The sequence below is a fragment of the Prinia subflava genome, chromosome 5, assembly GCF_021018805.1.
Source record: "Prinia subflava isolate CZ2003 ecotype Zambia chromosome 5, Cam_Psub_1.2, whole genome shotgun sequence".
Lineage (NCBI taxonomy): Eukaryota > Metazoa > Chordata > Aves > Passeriformes > Cisticolidae > Prinia > Prinia subflava.
Genome location: NC_086251.1, coordinates 9,779,502 through 9,794,917, shown reverse-complemented (window position 1 = coordinate 9,794,917; position 15,416 = coordinate 9,779,502). Strand labels below are relative to the sequence as shown.

At 45.0% G+C, this 15,416-nt stretch overlaps 1 protein-coding gene across 4 annotated transcripts in view; it reads right to left on the bottom strand.

Moving 5' to 3' along the window:
• The window catches only part of MPPED2 (metallophosphoesterase domain containing 2), a 112,444-nt gene extending 97,926 nt beyond the window's left edge, over positions 1-14,518 (bottom strand). The window contains exons 1-3 of one of the 4 annotated variants that reach the window (XM_063397978.1): positions 14,361-14,518; positions 7,209-7,310; positions 933-1,175 (exon numbers count right to left, since the gene is read on the bottom strand). In XM_063397978.1, coding sequence (XP_063254048.1) covers positions 933-1,060 — 128 coding nt within the window. In that variant the 5' untranslated portion in view covers positions 1,061-1,175; positions 7,209-7,310; positions 14,361-14,518. Of the gene's footprint in view, positions 1-932; positions 1,176-3,913; positions 3,939-4,932; positions 5,073-6,088; positions 6,379-7,208; positions 7,311-14,360 lie in introns of those variants that run through there. The other 3 variants (XM_063397976.1, XM_063397977.1, XM_063397979.1) reach the window with 3 other exon arrangements.
• Between the last annotated feature and the right edge of the window lie 898 nt (positions 14,519-15,416).

The window sequence follows — 15,416 nt, the reverse complement described above, 5'->3', positions numbered from 1 at the left end:
ATCCTATTAGAAGGTGCTGAACTCCTACATTGTGACTCTTCCGGCAGGCTTCTACATAACAAAAATGCAATGAAGTACTATACAACTTTCCCCCCTTATTATGCAAAATCCTTATCAAATTCAATAGTGTGACATGGTTCAAAATCCTGCCTAACAATGGCTCGCAGGATGTCAAGAGATGTCGGCTTTGTTTTAGTTTCACGTGCTTTTCAGTCTATTAATGCTAGGGGAAAAAGAACCTTCACATAAATAACAGATAAAGATCAAACCCCACTAAACAATGGGAAGGAAATTCAGAGCTGAAACTGGTACTTAGCTCTTTGCAAAGCAAGCAGCCCATTGTACCTGGGTGCCACAATACCCAGGAATAACGAGGTGAGGGAAGGAACCTCCAGCTCCCCACTTGCCATTCGTTTCGTTGTTTAAAAAGAGAATATTTGCAGTTCTTGGGAGGAACTCCGGGGCAGCCCCCGACTCCTTTGTGCGGCAGGTTGCGAGTGGAACGTGTGCCGCATTCCACATTCCACTCGCAACCAGGAGGACAAAGGATTCACTGATCGGGGGGACAATTAGTCCCAATTAGACCTATTTCGCAGCTGAGTGTAAGCGCTGGGGGAAGGGAGCTTAAATCTTAAAGCAATGGGTCCCTCAGGCGAGTTAAAGCGAGATCAGTAAAGTGACAAGCTTGAGAACATGGGGCGAGTTCCACCGAGGCGGCAGGAGCCTGGGGCACAGCCACCTCCAGGAAGGATGGAGCTCGGCTTCTCAGCCCTCAGACACACCGGGTGAGAAACCTGATAACCATTTTGCCTTCTAGCTCCCGTGACTAACTAAGCAAATTTCCCATTTTCAGCCCACTCCTGGAGCAGCAGTCCTGGGTCTCAGGCACAGGCAGGCACACAGCAGGCACACAGCAGGCCGGGAATACTCACATATGCACGTGTGGAGGCTGGAACCGGCTCTGATTGATGTTGTAGTGTGTAAACGCCTGCGTTGGGTTGGAGCTGTACTCATCCACCGTTATGGTAACTTTGCCTTGTGAGGGAATTCCATGAGCCATCCTTCCTCCTTATGGACATGAGCAGCTCACAACTTCCCAAGGCCAGGGGCAGGGCAGGGCATTGTGGTCCGGGCAGCTCCTGATTCCCAGCAGCTCCGCATCAACTCCGTGACCTCTGCCAGGAGAGAAACACAGCGCACGCTGCTATAAGCCATGAGATGTAAGCACACACAGACCTGTTACTCTACACTCTCCTGATTTCCATTCAGAGTTGAGATCTTTTTCTATTCTTGATGTACCCATCACCCCTCTCTACGCATTACTATTCCCTTTTTTTTTTTTAATTACCTCATCATCCAACTCCATCATCATTAGATTCATCCAAAGGATGAATGCTTAAAGTAAGGCTTTATCTTCAGGGGGTGGGGGAAGGGGGAATAAAATATTTGTGTTGAAAGCTACAGTTAAGTACTCCCCATTTCATATCCTTTATTTTAAATAACCTCTTGTGTTAATTGCAACCACAAAAACTCACAAGTGGACTGAGCTTCCTGATGGACAAATGACTTTCCACAAATATGCACATTTGTTTTCAAGGTGCTGCTGTAGCTTTAGAACACTCACAACTGAGAGACTTACAAGAAATTGATGTAAAGAACATGTTACTATTGCAAAGCAAAAGGTACGCCCAAACACCTTTGAATCGAGTTATTTATGTGTCCAGAGAAAGGCGAGTATCTAGGCAATGTTAACAAAATATCCATATAATAGCTCACTAGCACTGAAACTGTTTTGCATTCACTGTTACCAGACAGTAATGATTTATCTGACTTAAGCGCGATTTTACACATAAATATTTCTGCATAAGATAAAAGAAATAGGCTCTTCCCTCTCTATGCATCCCTATCTTTTGCTTCTTCAGAGTGCTCTTAAACCTATTTTGCATCAGGATTGCGATGGTACAGGATGTGTACCATAATATTAGCATAACCCAATAGTCAGAAACCTCCCAAACACGGTCCGTTGAGTTTCTTGGACAAAATCTAAGCTTTGATTTCCTCAGTCAATAAACTGAGCATACCTCAGCTGCCTTTCTTTCAGAGGGACTCTGTGAAAATTGATCAGCTGATGTTCGAAGAGTACTTTTCAGGATGAGCAACTCTCTGAAAGCCCCGTTTATGAGGCAGATCCTCAGCTGGGACACACTGCACTTGCTGCAAGGACTTAGATGAGATCACGACACTCAAACCCCATTGATATTCTTTCCTTTAGTTGCCACATGCAAGAGTGGACTTCTCATATCTGCAGTGCATTTTACAAAAGTAAATCGGTGCCTTACTGGGAAGACAAAGAGATGGGAAAGAGAAGAGAATGACTTGAGCCCTAAGCATCAAACTAAGCAATATTTTTCCAGCGCAATTTTCCTGGACTTCTCTAGCTCCCAGATAGAAATGTGTTTGCCATGTGTAACATTAAGCATTTGAAATCTTTGATTTGCATTCAAAATATATTTTTAATACAAAGACTAATTTCCAGTTTGGCATGAAGCATGATGAAAACGCTCTACAAATGGCAGATGGCCTGCTATAGGCCATTTATTTTACTATTTTACCACCTCAGGCCTACGTAGGCTTCCATATGTTAGTTGGGTTAAGACATTCTGCAACCTTCATTCCAGTAACTGGATTCTATCTTTCGTCTTCTTTAGCATTGGCAGGAAAAAAGTATATTAAAAAAATAAAAAAAAAAAAAAAATGAAACTAAAACATAAAGCACCAATTTAAAAGCTGTCACTAGAGATGATACAGCATTGTAGCTGTGGTTATGGTCTGGTCTTCCCCTGTGAAACCTAGTGGACCTCTCTTGTGAGAACAAGGTTTCAGCAGCAAAAATAAGCAACGGTGAGCTTTGCTGAAACAAATCTTTGCTGTGCTAGATGCGATGTAAGATGCTGCAACAACCACTCACATAATGTAGTGGTTACCACGCTAAGTTTGCAGCTGTTTCCTGAATTTCCTTCACAATTATATTTTAGTGTTATTTTGCATAACAGTAAAACACAACACCTGCTTCAAACTGCAGTCCTGTTCCAAGCACTGCAGTTCTTTTGAGATAGAAACTATGAAGAGTGCAGGATGCAGAGCAGCATAATTGTCCTGTACTGAAAAGTAAATACAAATGAAAACATCTTCCTGCCAGAAAAATGACTGTCATTAACGAGAATGCTGGCCATCAGAGCTCCCAGGGAAAAAAAAATAGAGTTTTTCTTTTACACTGCAAGAACTTTAGAGCCTGCATATATTAAGAAGTAGTGCGAAAATTATGTGTGATGTAATTTTTTTCGCAATTAAAAGCAACAATATAAAACAATCCTTTAAACCAACAACAAAAATTATGCTTGGGCTTTCAGAAAAGCTAAATGACACTGTTTTCAGGAACCCAGCATAAGAAAGGTCAGAACATTAAATTTTATATTATAGTTCACTCATGGAAGAAAAATCTAATTTGTTCATGAGAATGAATTATACATAAAGATAATAGGCATTTTTTACAATGTTTGTAACAGTCCATGTTACAGAAAGAAATTACAACTAACTGGCATAAAACAAATGACAAGAGGACACTTAAATAGCTGTATTAAATACTTTTAAGTTGACTCTCAGTAAGATTATAAGTGTATAAGCTGCAATTGCTTCCCATTGTTCTAATCTTTAATCTTAAAAATAAATCTCTACTTAAATTGAGACAAAGCTGAACAAAGCATCCTTTTAAAATGAAATTCAACAACAAATGATAGACTGGGGATAAAAAAAAATTATAATTTGAAGCTGGCTTCTGTGACAATTCTCTTAACTTCCATTCCATATTCCATAGAGTACTACAGCTCAACTATCAGAAGTATCTAATTATTACCTTCTTTACTGTGAACGTCTCTGAAGAAAATGGAAGAAGCTGAACACATCAAAACTTTAAAACAAATGTATCCTAGGCCCAAGATTAAAAAAAAAAACCAAACCAAAACAAGAAATTTAAAAAGACTTCTTCTAATCGCTATCATTCTTCTCTCCCCAACTATGAGCACTACTTGAAGGTTACACACAGGAGTACAAAAAAAAAAAAAAAAAGTTGGATTTTCCCATCTATCAAGGTGTAATATCTTGCACGCCTTTCGAGGCAGTTTTAAGTGAGAATGACTATATTTAAAACCTACATGATGATTTTTTCAGCATGTTGCGTTTTCCCAGATACAGGCTGTTATCCTTTTCCAGCGTGTATTTGTAGCGCAGCAAGACAGGAGATGTGCCATTCTACACATCTGCTTAGTGTTACAGGTATAAACCGGCACTTTTTCGGAACAGGGCTGACCCAAACTTAGGTGCAGCTAATTGTAAACTTGTACAATGCCGCCCTGTCAAAAAATGCCACGAAATCTGCACAGGTAAGTCATTTTCAATGTAACGTTACATTGCACGGAGAGCCACTCACACGAGCTCTGCCTATGTACATGCACACGAAGGCACGTGAAAAACCCATTTCCCCAGATAAAATATTTACGCCTTCCTCATCTGAATTTCAAAAATTTGCCTCTAGCTGGGCTCGGGCTGTAGCAGAACATGCTGAAAGCAGGAGCTGGGAAGGGTTAACCCCGTGTCACCACCTTCTGTTCATACATCCACTATCCCGGCGCTGTTACTCCGACACGGCGCGCTGCACCCGCCCGGGGCCGCGCCTCGGCCCCCGGAGCCCCCGGCACTCACGGTGCGCTCCCCGGCCCCGCGGGGATCCGGCTGCGGCCCCAGGTCCCCGAGATGCTGCGCTGCAGTTTGCGGACAACTCCGGGCTCCAGCTACCCATCGAGTCCGGAGGAGGCAGCGGGGGGGCCGGACCCCGACACTCCCCCGCCCCGTTTCTCCCCCGCCGACCCCCGGTACCTGGGCTCCGGCCGCTCCCCACCTCCGCCCGCCGCCGGCTCCCGGGCCGCCCCGGCCGCGGCCCCGCGGGGCGCCGGGCTCGCCCTCCGGTGATTGATGGCTCCGGGTGGCCAATGGCTCCGGCGCGGCCCCGTCCCGGCGTGTGCCGCAGCCCCCGCCCTGCGCCCCCTGCCCTGCCCTGCCCCCGCCCGCGGCACCGGGGGGCATTTCTGCCCTGTCTGCGCCCTACGTGCCGCGCCGCACAAAGTTCGCATCGCCCCCGTCCCCGCAGTTGCCACGGACCGAAATGGTTGTGGGGGGGTAGGATGCTCGGGGGAGGGATGCCACGAACTCCACAGCAGCCGCTGGCGGGGCCGGGCGGGTGATGCCCGCTGCTTTTTATTTCGGCGGTGCCGACCCCCGCACCGCGCCCCCGACCCCTCCAAAGGTTCCAAGTGTGTGAGGCCTCCGGGATCAGCGGAGCAGCTTCTCTGCTGGCGAAAGGGAGAGGGGCAACTCTGCCGGGGAACGCCGAACCAGCCCGCCTTTCCCTCCTTACTTTTGCGGCATGTCCCCCCCTCGCCCCCATCCCCGGCTCCCTCCGCGCTGGCAGCCCGGTCCCCGCGCCCGCTGGGCTGCTCGGCGCTGCGCCCGCCGGCTGCCGCCCGCCCGCTGGCCCCAGCCAGCACAATGCTCCCCGGCCTACCCTCCCGGCCCCGCCGCCGCGCCCCCCGCCCCGACCCCGCGCCGGCCCCGCACACCGCCCCCGGCCCCGGGCCGGCCCCGGGCCGCCAGCCCCCAGCCGCCCCTGCGCCCGGCCGGGCAGCGGCGGAGGGCAGCGGGGGCACGGCCTGGGGAGCAGGGCAGGGCAGCCTCCCTCAGCGCCGCCGACATCGCCGCCTCGGCTGCGGGGAAGCGCCGCTGCCGCCGCACCGACCCGACCCGACCCGACCCGACCCGGCGGGCTCGGGCGGTCACGGGGGGCGGCGGGAGCGCGGGCGGCCGGGTTTATCCTCATTATTGTTTGCGGGAGGCTGGACCCGGCGCCGCCGCCGGAGCTCCTGCCCGCTTCCCCCCCCGCTCTCGCCCATGACACGGCACCTCTAACCCGCCGCTTTGTGCGCCGCTGCCCCCGCCGTGCCCCCCCTGCTCCCGACACCGGCCCGGGGCCGCTCACCTTCCCTCCGCCTTCTGCCGCTGCGGGCGGGTCGGGGATGCCTTCAGCGCGGGCAGCGGGGCCGCTCCATGGGGCTGCGGGGGCGCGGCCGGGGCAGAGCCTGCGCCCGACCCCGCGGCGGCGCCCGGCGGCGGTGGCGGCCCTGGGTCCGGCTCCGGCTCCGGCTGCGGGAGCGGCTGCGGGGCGGCGGCGAGGGCGGGCGCGGTGCAGTGATCGGGGCTGCCACTGGGGTCAGGGAGCAGGCACCAGGAAACACGGCGGCCACGGCGCCGCTCGCACACACACATACACACACACGCACGGCTCCTCCCGCTGCCTCGCACTTCACCCCCCCGGGCAGGGAGGGAGGGAGGGAGCGATCGCTGCTGCATTTCCCAAGTGCGGCACAGCCTCCCCACGCCGAGGCGGCTGGAGCACGGCTCTGCCAGGGTCACGGCGGCTGCCGGCGGCCACGGCCGGGCAGCGGCAGGGCAGAGCCGGAGCCCACAGGGATCCCCTCCCCGCCAAGGGGCAGCGCCCGGCTGGCTCGCCCGAACACGGCCGGCCCCGCGCATCGCCCATCGGCTTGTCCGCTGCCCACAGAGATGACAAAATAAATAAGTAATAATAGCAACAATTGAAAAACCCAAATCCTCGAAAGAGGTTTTCGCATCTTCGCCGCACCTTTCGTCACTGGGTGTTAATGCGGTGCCCTGCTCCTTTGTAGGTAAGCTCACCTCAGCGACCAGAAGAAACACCAGGGTTCGCCTCTGAGGCCGAACATTGTCTTAGGGTAACTGGGGGAGGGGGGGCTTTTCTACGGAGAACCAGAATCAGGGATGTGGCTGTTGTCTTTTTTCCCCCCCTTTTTCTTCCCTCCTCCCACCCCCGTCAAAACCCCAGCAATTGTGTCAACTGCCGCAACAGTAACAAAGTAAAGATTAGACGGGTTTGTTCTTTTACTTTCAAGACGGTAAATGGAAAGGGTAGACTTCCAAAAATATATTAAAAGGAGGAGAAAGAACAAAAGAACGAAATAACCAAGTGTTTTTGAGTAATCGAGAGGACAGAAAATAAATAGCAGGCCTCCAACAGTGAGTGACCTATATATATTAAATAAGTAATTTTGACTCTAGCCAACCTTCAGATATGCATGGCAAATAGGCAGGTTTTTCTTTGTTGCTGAAAGCCATGAGAGGGATCCTCTGTATTGCCAGGCAGAAATCCACTGGGATAGGTTCTCCTGTTTAGAAACATGGCAAAATAAGAAAAATTAACCTGAAAAAGACTAAATGGCATAGGACTTTTTTTTCCAAATTTACCCTTTCAGTCTGATTTTTTACTGCTGTCATTATCGCTTTTGATAAAAGTGAGCACTGTGAACCACCAAAGGAAAATTTCTGTCTGAGACAAAATGGCCCACACATGAGTCGTCGTACTACCCAAATCAAAGCAACATTTCCAGGGAAACTTTTCCTGGAACAGTCTGGGGCCGTAGTTGCACAAATATATTTAGCTGACTTATTCTGACATCAATCCAGCATCCAGCCCACTCCCCCCAGTTGTGTCCCTGCACTCTGGTGAGAGCAGGGAACCCCACCTGGGAAACTGACCCATTCAGCACCAGGGAAAAATGTTCTGGTTTGGTGAGAGTCAGTCTCCTCATCCAATCCACTTCACAAGTGCACCAATTCTCCTGCTAGAACTAGACAAGGAGTGATATGAGCAGCTGAGGGCAGAAAGAGAACAGGTTAGTTCCCTGCTACCAGGAGCAGCTACAGTACAGGAACAGGGAGGGGGAGGTGATGGGGAGCAGGTTTGACCCTGAACCTGCTGCATCTCTTCTCCACAGTTGTAGCAGAATGACTTTTCCTGTAGTTGTGTTTTTATACATCTGGAGCCCCTGGCACTACAGAAAGGAGATCCTAGCACAGAGGAAAGAACAGGGTAGAAGACTGGGTAGGGGATTGGATTGGAAATGAGAAAGCTCACAGACTCCTCTCTGTACCTGGTGAGAGACAGACATTTCCCTGGTGTCTTAGAGCCCTGGCACTGAAATGAGCATTCACTTGCCTGCTTTTAAGGTCACAACTTTTTTACAGTACTACATGCTCAGCAACAACAGCAAGCTGTAATACAGTCATCAGGAGCATTTTTGTTAATATATCACTTGACAAACTCTGGAACATTTTTCTGTTAAGGGCACACAGCAGAACTTTTCCCTTTTAGAAACTACTCGTTTTCAGTATGCTTTCCAAAGAGGTACTCACCTTAGAAACGTGCTGGCCCCAGAGTTGCTAAAAGAGGGAAAAAATATTTTACTTAAACTGATTAAAGGGTTTTCTGAGGTAAGGAATTGAATTCTGTTGCCTTTCTTCTCTAATTCACAAGAGCAGCATGAAATGAAATGCAAGTACACAAAAATAAAATATCTACATTATGGCTGGAACATATATTTATTGACAGACCCTTGACAAGAGGTTTTCAGAGATAAATTCAGAAACCTAAAAAGTAAATGAGATGGTTCTTTTGAGTGTCACAGGACTGATTTTCCTAGCTGGGTGAAATTCAAAACAGTGAACAGACAGCTTTTCTTTACCTTAATACTTCCTATTAATGATAGTGAAAGATATGTTATACATGAAACTTCAGTCACATTCAGAGTTGGCACTGGATTTTGTTTCTACACTTGTACAAATCCAAAATGAGTATCGTCAAACATACAGATTCAGGAGATACATGTTAAAAATTATAAAACACTATAGTATCCAGAAAAGCACACACACTCTTCACAATCTGTCATCTTTAATATATTCCATACATTAAAGGTATCACTGCCTCCAGTTTCTGCCAAGCACAGGACAGAGCTAACAGCTTATGAGACACACACAGGGTGGTTCAGACACCCTAAACCACAGACACCTAGCTAATTTTGCTCTTTACTTCAGGAAAAAAAATTCCTAAGTATCTGTAAAGCAGTACAAGAAAGTATAATTTAAAGTCCACCTCTGAGCACTCATTCCTTAAATAATCAGATTTTTTTGAGAGATCTTTAACACAGAAAGGCATTCAAACCAAACCAAACCACCCTTTCAAACACATGCAAACCATACATGAAGAACAAATTCAGTGTTTAAAAAGGCTCCTTCTAAAGGTGCAGAAAGGGGTTTGAGGCAGACCCGCTCCCCCAGTCTAGCCCACAGCAGTGTCATGAATGCTTGTGCTGGCACAATACAATGCCCCAGCCTGCAGTGCAGGACCAAGCACACAGCGTGTGCCACACCTCCTGAAAGAGCTGGGCCAGTGTTTCACACTATCTTTTCCTTTGGACACGGTACCAGAGGGGTTTGGGTTGTTTATTTCAATTTCCTGGACTTTTTAGCCATTTTAAGACCAGAGCACCAAGGATTCTCATTTGCACTGCACACAATTCAGTTTTGGCCTGTGGAGACTGGGACATGGTGGTACAGTACTAGACAATGCATGTTTTAATTTCCTAACATTTTAAGAAAGTAGAGTTTGGTCCAGGGGATGGCCACTGGTAGCAATCTTCACCAAAAGTCACTGGATTCATCATATGGCAGCACAGACCAGTGCAGTTCTGCCAAAAACTGTATCTTAACAGGCTCGTTCCCCTCGTTAAAGCAGAAATTCTTCCCTAACTGTGGAACAGGAGACAACAGAAGAAAACTCCATTAGTTTAGGCTTCATGCCCCACTGATCCCCACAGTGTTGCAAATTTGCTGAATAAAATTGGATAGATTTAACATTCTCTTCTCCACTGCTCTCCTCTTTCGCTTGTAGGCCATAAGTCCCAGAGCATTTGGTGTGCATGCTGGCCAACAACATGAAAACAACAGAAAAACAGAGTATTATAAACACAAATGAACACAAAAAAAATCCAAAACAATGAGATTCCAATTTTGTAAATTGGGTTTTTTAGTTCTTAGAGCTTCTTAACAAAACTGCAGACTGGAACTAGCAGCTAATTGAATCCTAAAAGCTGAACAAAATCCCAAACCTCATGGCTTTGGATTTTCATAATCTGTCTCATTCTGAATTTTTATCTGACTTTTTCCCCTCACAAACAGGGGCCCATAAACTGGCCTGTTCAATTCTCCAGCAAACACTACATCTTCTGAAAAAAACCCCACAGTCTTTCCATAGAAACACATGAGCTTTTGGAGGACAATGACAATTGCCAAAAGGAAGTGAAATTTGAGCCTTCTGTCAGAATCTGCAGACACAGAAGAGCACATCATTTTTCTGCTGATAGAGCATCAGGTAAGATTACTGAAGGAAATATCACTAGTTGCCCTTTGGGCAGTCTTTCTGTATTTGACAGGCCAGAACTTTGTCACAGGATAATGCTTATCTGCTGCCTTGCCCCTTTAAATTAAATTAAATATTTGATTGGAATTTTCCTAGTTACCCTCTGAAGAAATACAGTGATGCAAAAAAATCCAGCTGGAGGCGAATTGTTTGTCCTTCTAAAAACTCCCAATGTAACTGATAGTCAAGGTACCTGGAAAAGAAATCATTCCCTTTTTTTTTTTTTTTTTCCTGAACATTCCACTGAACATTCTTTTTTCAGAATTAAGAAGAATACATGGGGGATTTATTTCTTCATAATAGAGAAGGCAGTGACTTCAGATTTGTATGTACATAATGATCCAAGTGTTGTTTGATGGAGAGCAGTTACTGCAAAGGCATCACTGCAGGAACTCCCAGGTGCTGGAGGTTCAGGGCACACTACAAGGAAAGGTTTTGGGGGGTCACACTCTGGTCAATGAGCTGTGGCAGGGAATACACAACTGTGGGAGTAATGTGAGGTGTTTTAACATCCTATTTATTGCTTAACAATTTACCTGTTTAGAAGGTGGATGCCTTTTCCCCCGAGTGATCATTTTATCATTTAATTAGTTTATAATGCATTGAGTCAAAGCCAGTGCATGAGAAAACCCACCATTTCATTCACCTGCAATTCAGGCATTTAAAGCCCACTGTACCAAACAATTCCAAAACCTGATGGTCTGTCAGAAAACAGGCATTAGTACTACAGAAGAGTGTATTACAAACCTCTCCTCTCCTTGACCTTTGACTTATTTAACTCCCTTCCCTCTTCCTCACATAGATTATCTCGTCCCATGGCAGACCATGGTCACACACTGTTTCTGTTCCTGGATGTAACATGAACTGTGTCCCCATGAGTCTGAGGAGTCACAGTGATACCAGATGGCCTCCTGTCTACACTCTAACTCTACTCATGTCCTTCTGACTTTAGACAGAAGATTCAGTGAAGTGGTTTTCTATCACATTGAGCACATTTTTCAAATGTCAAGTTCCACAAACTGAAATTCCTGCAGACAGATAAAAACTCTTCTCTCCACTCCTGAGAGAAGGCACTTACTGCATGGAAAGTTATATATGAAATTCTTAAAATCAGTCAAAATTCCACATGGAAAGCAAATTGCAAAACTGAAATAGATCTTATTTCTCAGTGCAAGTACAGCATTTAACATGGTGGTGCAGAGGAGAGAGTATTACTCCTGTGCTATCTTTAAGATTTTTTTTTGAAGACTACAGATTTACCAGCAAATTCATCTGATGATGATGATGACTATTGTCAACAGCTACTCAGAATTAACCTCTTTACATCTAAAAAAATAGACCTTCACTTCATGCCTTGCATAATTAACTTTATGCTTTTGACAGACATAAGGAACCATGGTCTCCAGCAAATCTGCATCTAGTCCTGGTTTATGGAATCTAGGTTCCCTTTGGGTCAGAAGTGTGGTGCCCGTATAGAAAATTGTAGGATGAGCATAACAGAAAGCCTTTAAAGGGGTCAGGTGCTCCTACATGGACATCTTTCCAATCTGAGCAGCCAAGAGTCCCTAAATGAAGGAAAAGACTTTCTCAGAAGCCTTGTCAGTTTAAATGTCCCTGGTAACACTGCTGATCTAAAGGTACACATAAACCTAAGAGCCTGAAGCCAAAATCTTTACTGTTTGTTAATTATCATCATTATCAAACTCTGCTGTACAGAAAATACAGCTCGTGTTGCTTACGAATCCTCCCATTCTCATTCCGAATTCCGAATTCCCCACTGGGGAAAGAGCAAACCTTAAATTCACAGGCAATGCTGTAATGTAAGATAGGTTTCTGGAAAGGAATGGTGAAGGTCCTACTGTATCATTTCTGGTCAATGTTCATTTTTATCCCTTGATTTGGCATTTAAAAATCAATACTGTATAACAGTTGTTGTCTAGATTTTGAATGCATCCAGGCTGAAAACATTTGCTAAGGATTGAGGGATTTTACACTCCTTGTTTCAGACACCCTGGGAAAAGAAATCCTGTATTCCAGTTATTGTCTGGTATTTGAGTTCAGTGCTGGCAAACTGGTCCCTGCATGTCTTTGAGGCATATGGAAATTGATGATGAAAGTGTCTAGTATAACTACAAGTATAATTTGATGAAAACTGGAGCAGTGAACTGTGAGAAACTGCTAAATCAGTGTCATCAAACTCTGCTTGAAAAATAATGAAACAGAAATACCACCAGGACACATGCAAGGCAGTGCAAAGGCTGTGAAACCAGTGCGCAAACACAAAAATTAAGGAAACCTACAAGAAATTATTTTGTTATTTTTGAGACACATACCCAAAATACAGTACAACTTTTGTGTTCAAATTCACTTGATGGAGACAGTGACATAATGTCTCCTCCAAACTGTTCAAGCCCCAAATCTTGGCACAAACTGTTCCAATGGAATATCATGTTCAGCCCTGGCACTCTTGCCTGTCTACCCATAACCATGTGCAGAATAAGAACAGCACCGTGGCCAATGCAAATCCTTGTTATAGCGTGAGTCCCTTGGGGCAACAGAAAAACACCAAAATAGAAAACATATTCCGTTTTAAAGCAATAATATTACTGAGTGGAATAAAACAAATGTAACCTCAGAAGTAAGATGACATTTATTGCCTAAAAGTTAACAATTTCTGAAGCTGTAAAAGTATAAATAAGGCCTGAAGATGGCAGTGAAAAGATCCTGATATTGCTTTAGTCATACATTTTGAATGAAAACAAAACAAACTTACATAGAAATCTGAGAGCAAGAGGACAAAGAAAGAAGGTATTGTAATTTTTGTATATTATATGTATGTTTTGTTTACTGATGTTTGCCTACATCAGTAAACACACTCAGATTACTGAGAAAAAATATTCTATTTAGTTTTACCCATGTTTTGAGATAGAAAAATGTGGATGTATGCCCAAGAAAGGGATATAAGCGTGCACATTCATAGACTTGCCAGAAAATTTGTACAAAAAGATCACAGGGAGACGGAGACAGCTGGAAAAATTGGAGCAGGGGTTCTGATTTTCATGCCAGTGTTACACCTAATGCAAAGGGAATGCAGATGATGGACTGCAAGCTATATGTTATTCCTCCTGACACATCGCAGTGTGCTTGGAGAGCTGAGCAAAGACTGGGAAGTAATAAAAAAACCCCAACAACCAAACACAAAAATCCCCCAAACCCCACAGAAATAAACAACAAAATGAAAAAAACACACAAAAATTATAGAAACAGTGTTATTGTAAATTAAAATATTTATCTCTCATATTTATTACAGTCATCAACATTTTCATGTACAAAAGACAGCATCAAGATCAAGCAGTGGACACCAAGCACGAGCTTCTAAAACTCGAGAATTTAACTGAACTGTACCTTCAATCTCACCATGACACACACATGGCAGAAACCATGAAATGGAAAATGACACAAGTATCTCTTGAATGTCCTATATCATGTTTTGAAAGAATCGTAATGAGACGTTTCTGCACATGGATTTATTTAGATTAATTATCAATAAGCCTAATTAGAAAGTTGTGCTAACAAACATCTAGAAGATGCCTTTCTATTAGGGAATACACAGATAGAAGACTTAGTAGAAAAATGGTAAGTGGAATCCTGAGAGGATTTTCTGGTTATTCATTCAGGTTTCTAAACTAATCTAGGTGTGGGTTCTGATATCTTTTCCCATGAGGTGACCTCAAAACCTTTGTGTTAAAAAGTCATTTTCTCTATCGGTTAACCCAAACTATGCAGCTGAGGAGCTCCCTGTCAGTGTTTCTTTCCTCTCCCAGACCTACTGATCACAATTCCATCTTTTGTGATGTTATTAATGCAATTCAAAACTGCAGTCATACTCAAAATGCTGCCTTCTCAGAGAAAAACAGTTTATAAAATCAGTTAAGTTTCAATTAGAATTTAACCAGGGTACCTTTGTGTGCCCCCGGGGAGGGTTCCTGTGGATTCCTGTGGTGCATTCAGACTTGCACACAGCACAGCCTTTGGCAGTAGCTGGGAGAGGCTGAGAGAAGCCGAGGGTCTGTTTGTACCAACCTCGCTGTCACAGTGACCCATCCACTGAGATGTCTCACCTCAGGAAAGGAGAAATGAAAAGGGAAAAATTTAAAATACAAATATGGCAATGCAGAAGACAAAAGAAAAAGTAGGGCTTCAGTTCCAACTTTCCACACGCCTGGTGACATATGCAGTATAGGGCCAAGCCTACAAAACACTTCAGCTTTTAAAACAAACCCAGACACAAAACTTTTCCAGATCAGCTTGTGTCTCTATCCATAAAGCAAGATAAGCTAATAATCTGACAGTGATGTTTTCCCATTTAGAACAACCTGTTAGTCTTAAGAAGGTCAAATCTAGAATAAAATGGGACAAATGTATATTTAAGCTTCTGCTCAAGCTGCAGACTAAGGGCTATATTTTATGTTGTTGGGTCAGGGAGCAGAAGCTGCAGGATCACATTCATCCCACTGAAATCCTTGGCTTCACTTCTAGTTAAATTGATAAAATTGAAAAGAGTACACATTCTGTCTTGCCTTGAGATCAAACTCCTATTTTTGAGATTAGACATTAGCTGTGGATATAAAAAACTTTTATTTGAGTATACATGATTTTTTAGCCAGCTGTTTCATATGCAAAAACTATTAAACCATACTATTTTATTCACTGTTGTTGGCTTCTTTCTATTCTTTCAAGTTTGGCCTGTCATAAAGCCCTCTGTAAGCTTAAGAAGAAAATTTCCCACATATGGGAGTTCTACAAAGGGTAAATTAGTTCTCCATATCTGGGGGTCTCTACCAAAATGAATAGTGTGAGCCAATGAACAGTAAGGGAAGAGATCACTGCTGTCAGTCTGTGCTTTGATTCCTTCAGTCCAGAATCCACCTGCTCACACTCCTGTTACTTTGAAGCATTCCCTTATTTTCTGGTGGATTTTCATTAGTGTGCTCTTTTCCATGGATTTGTCGGGTCT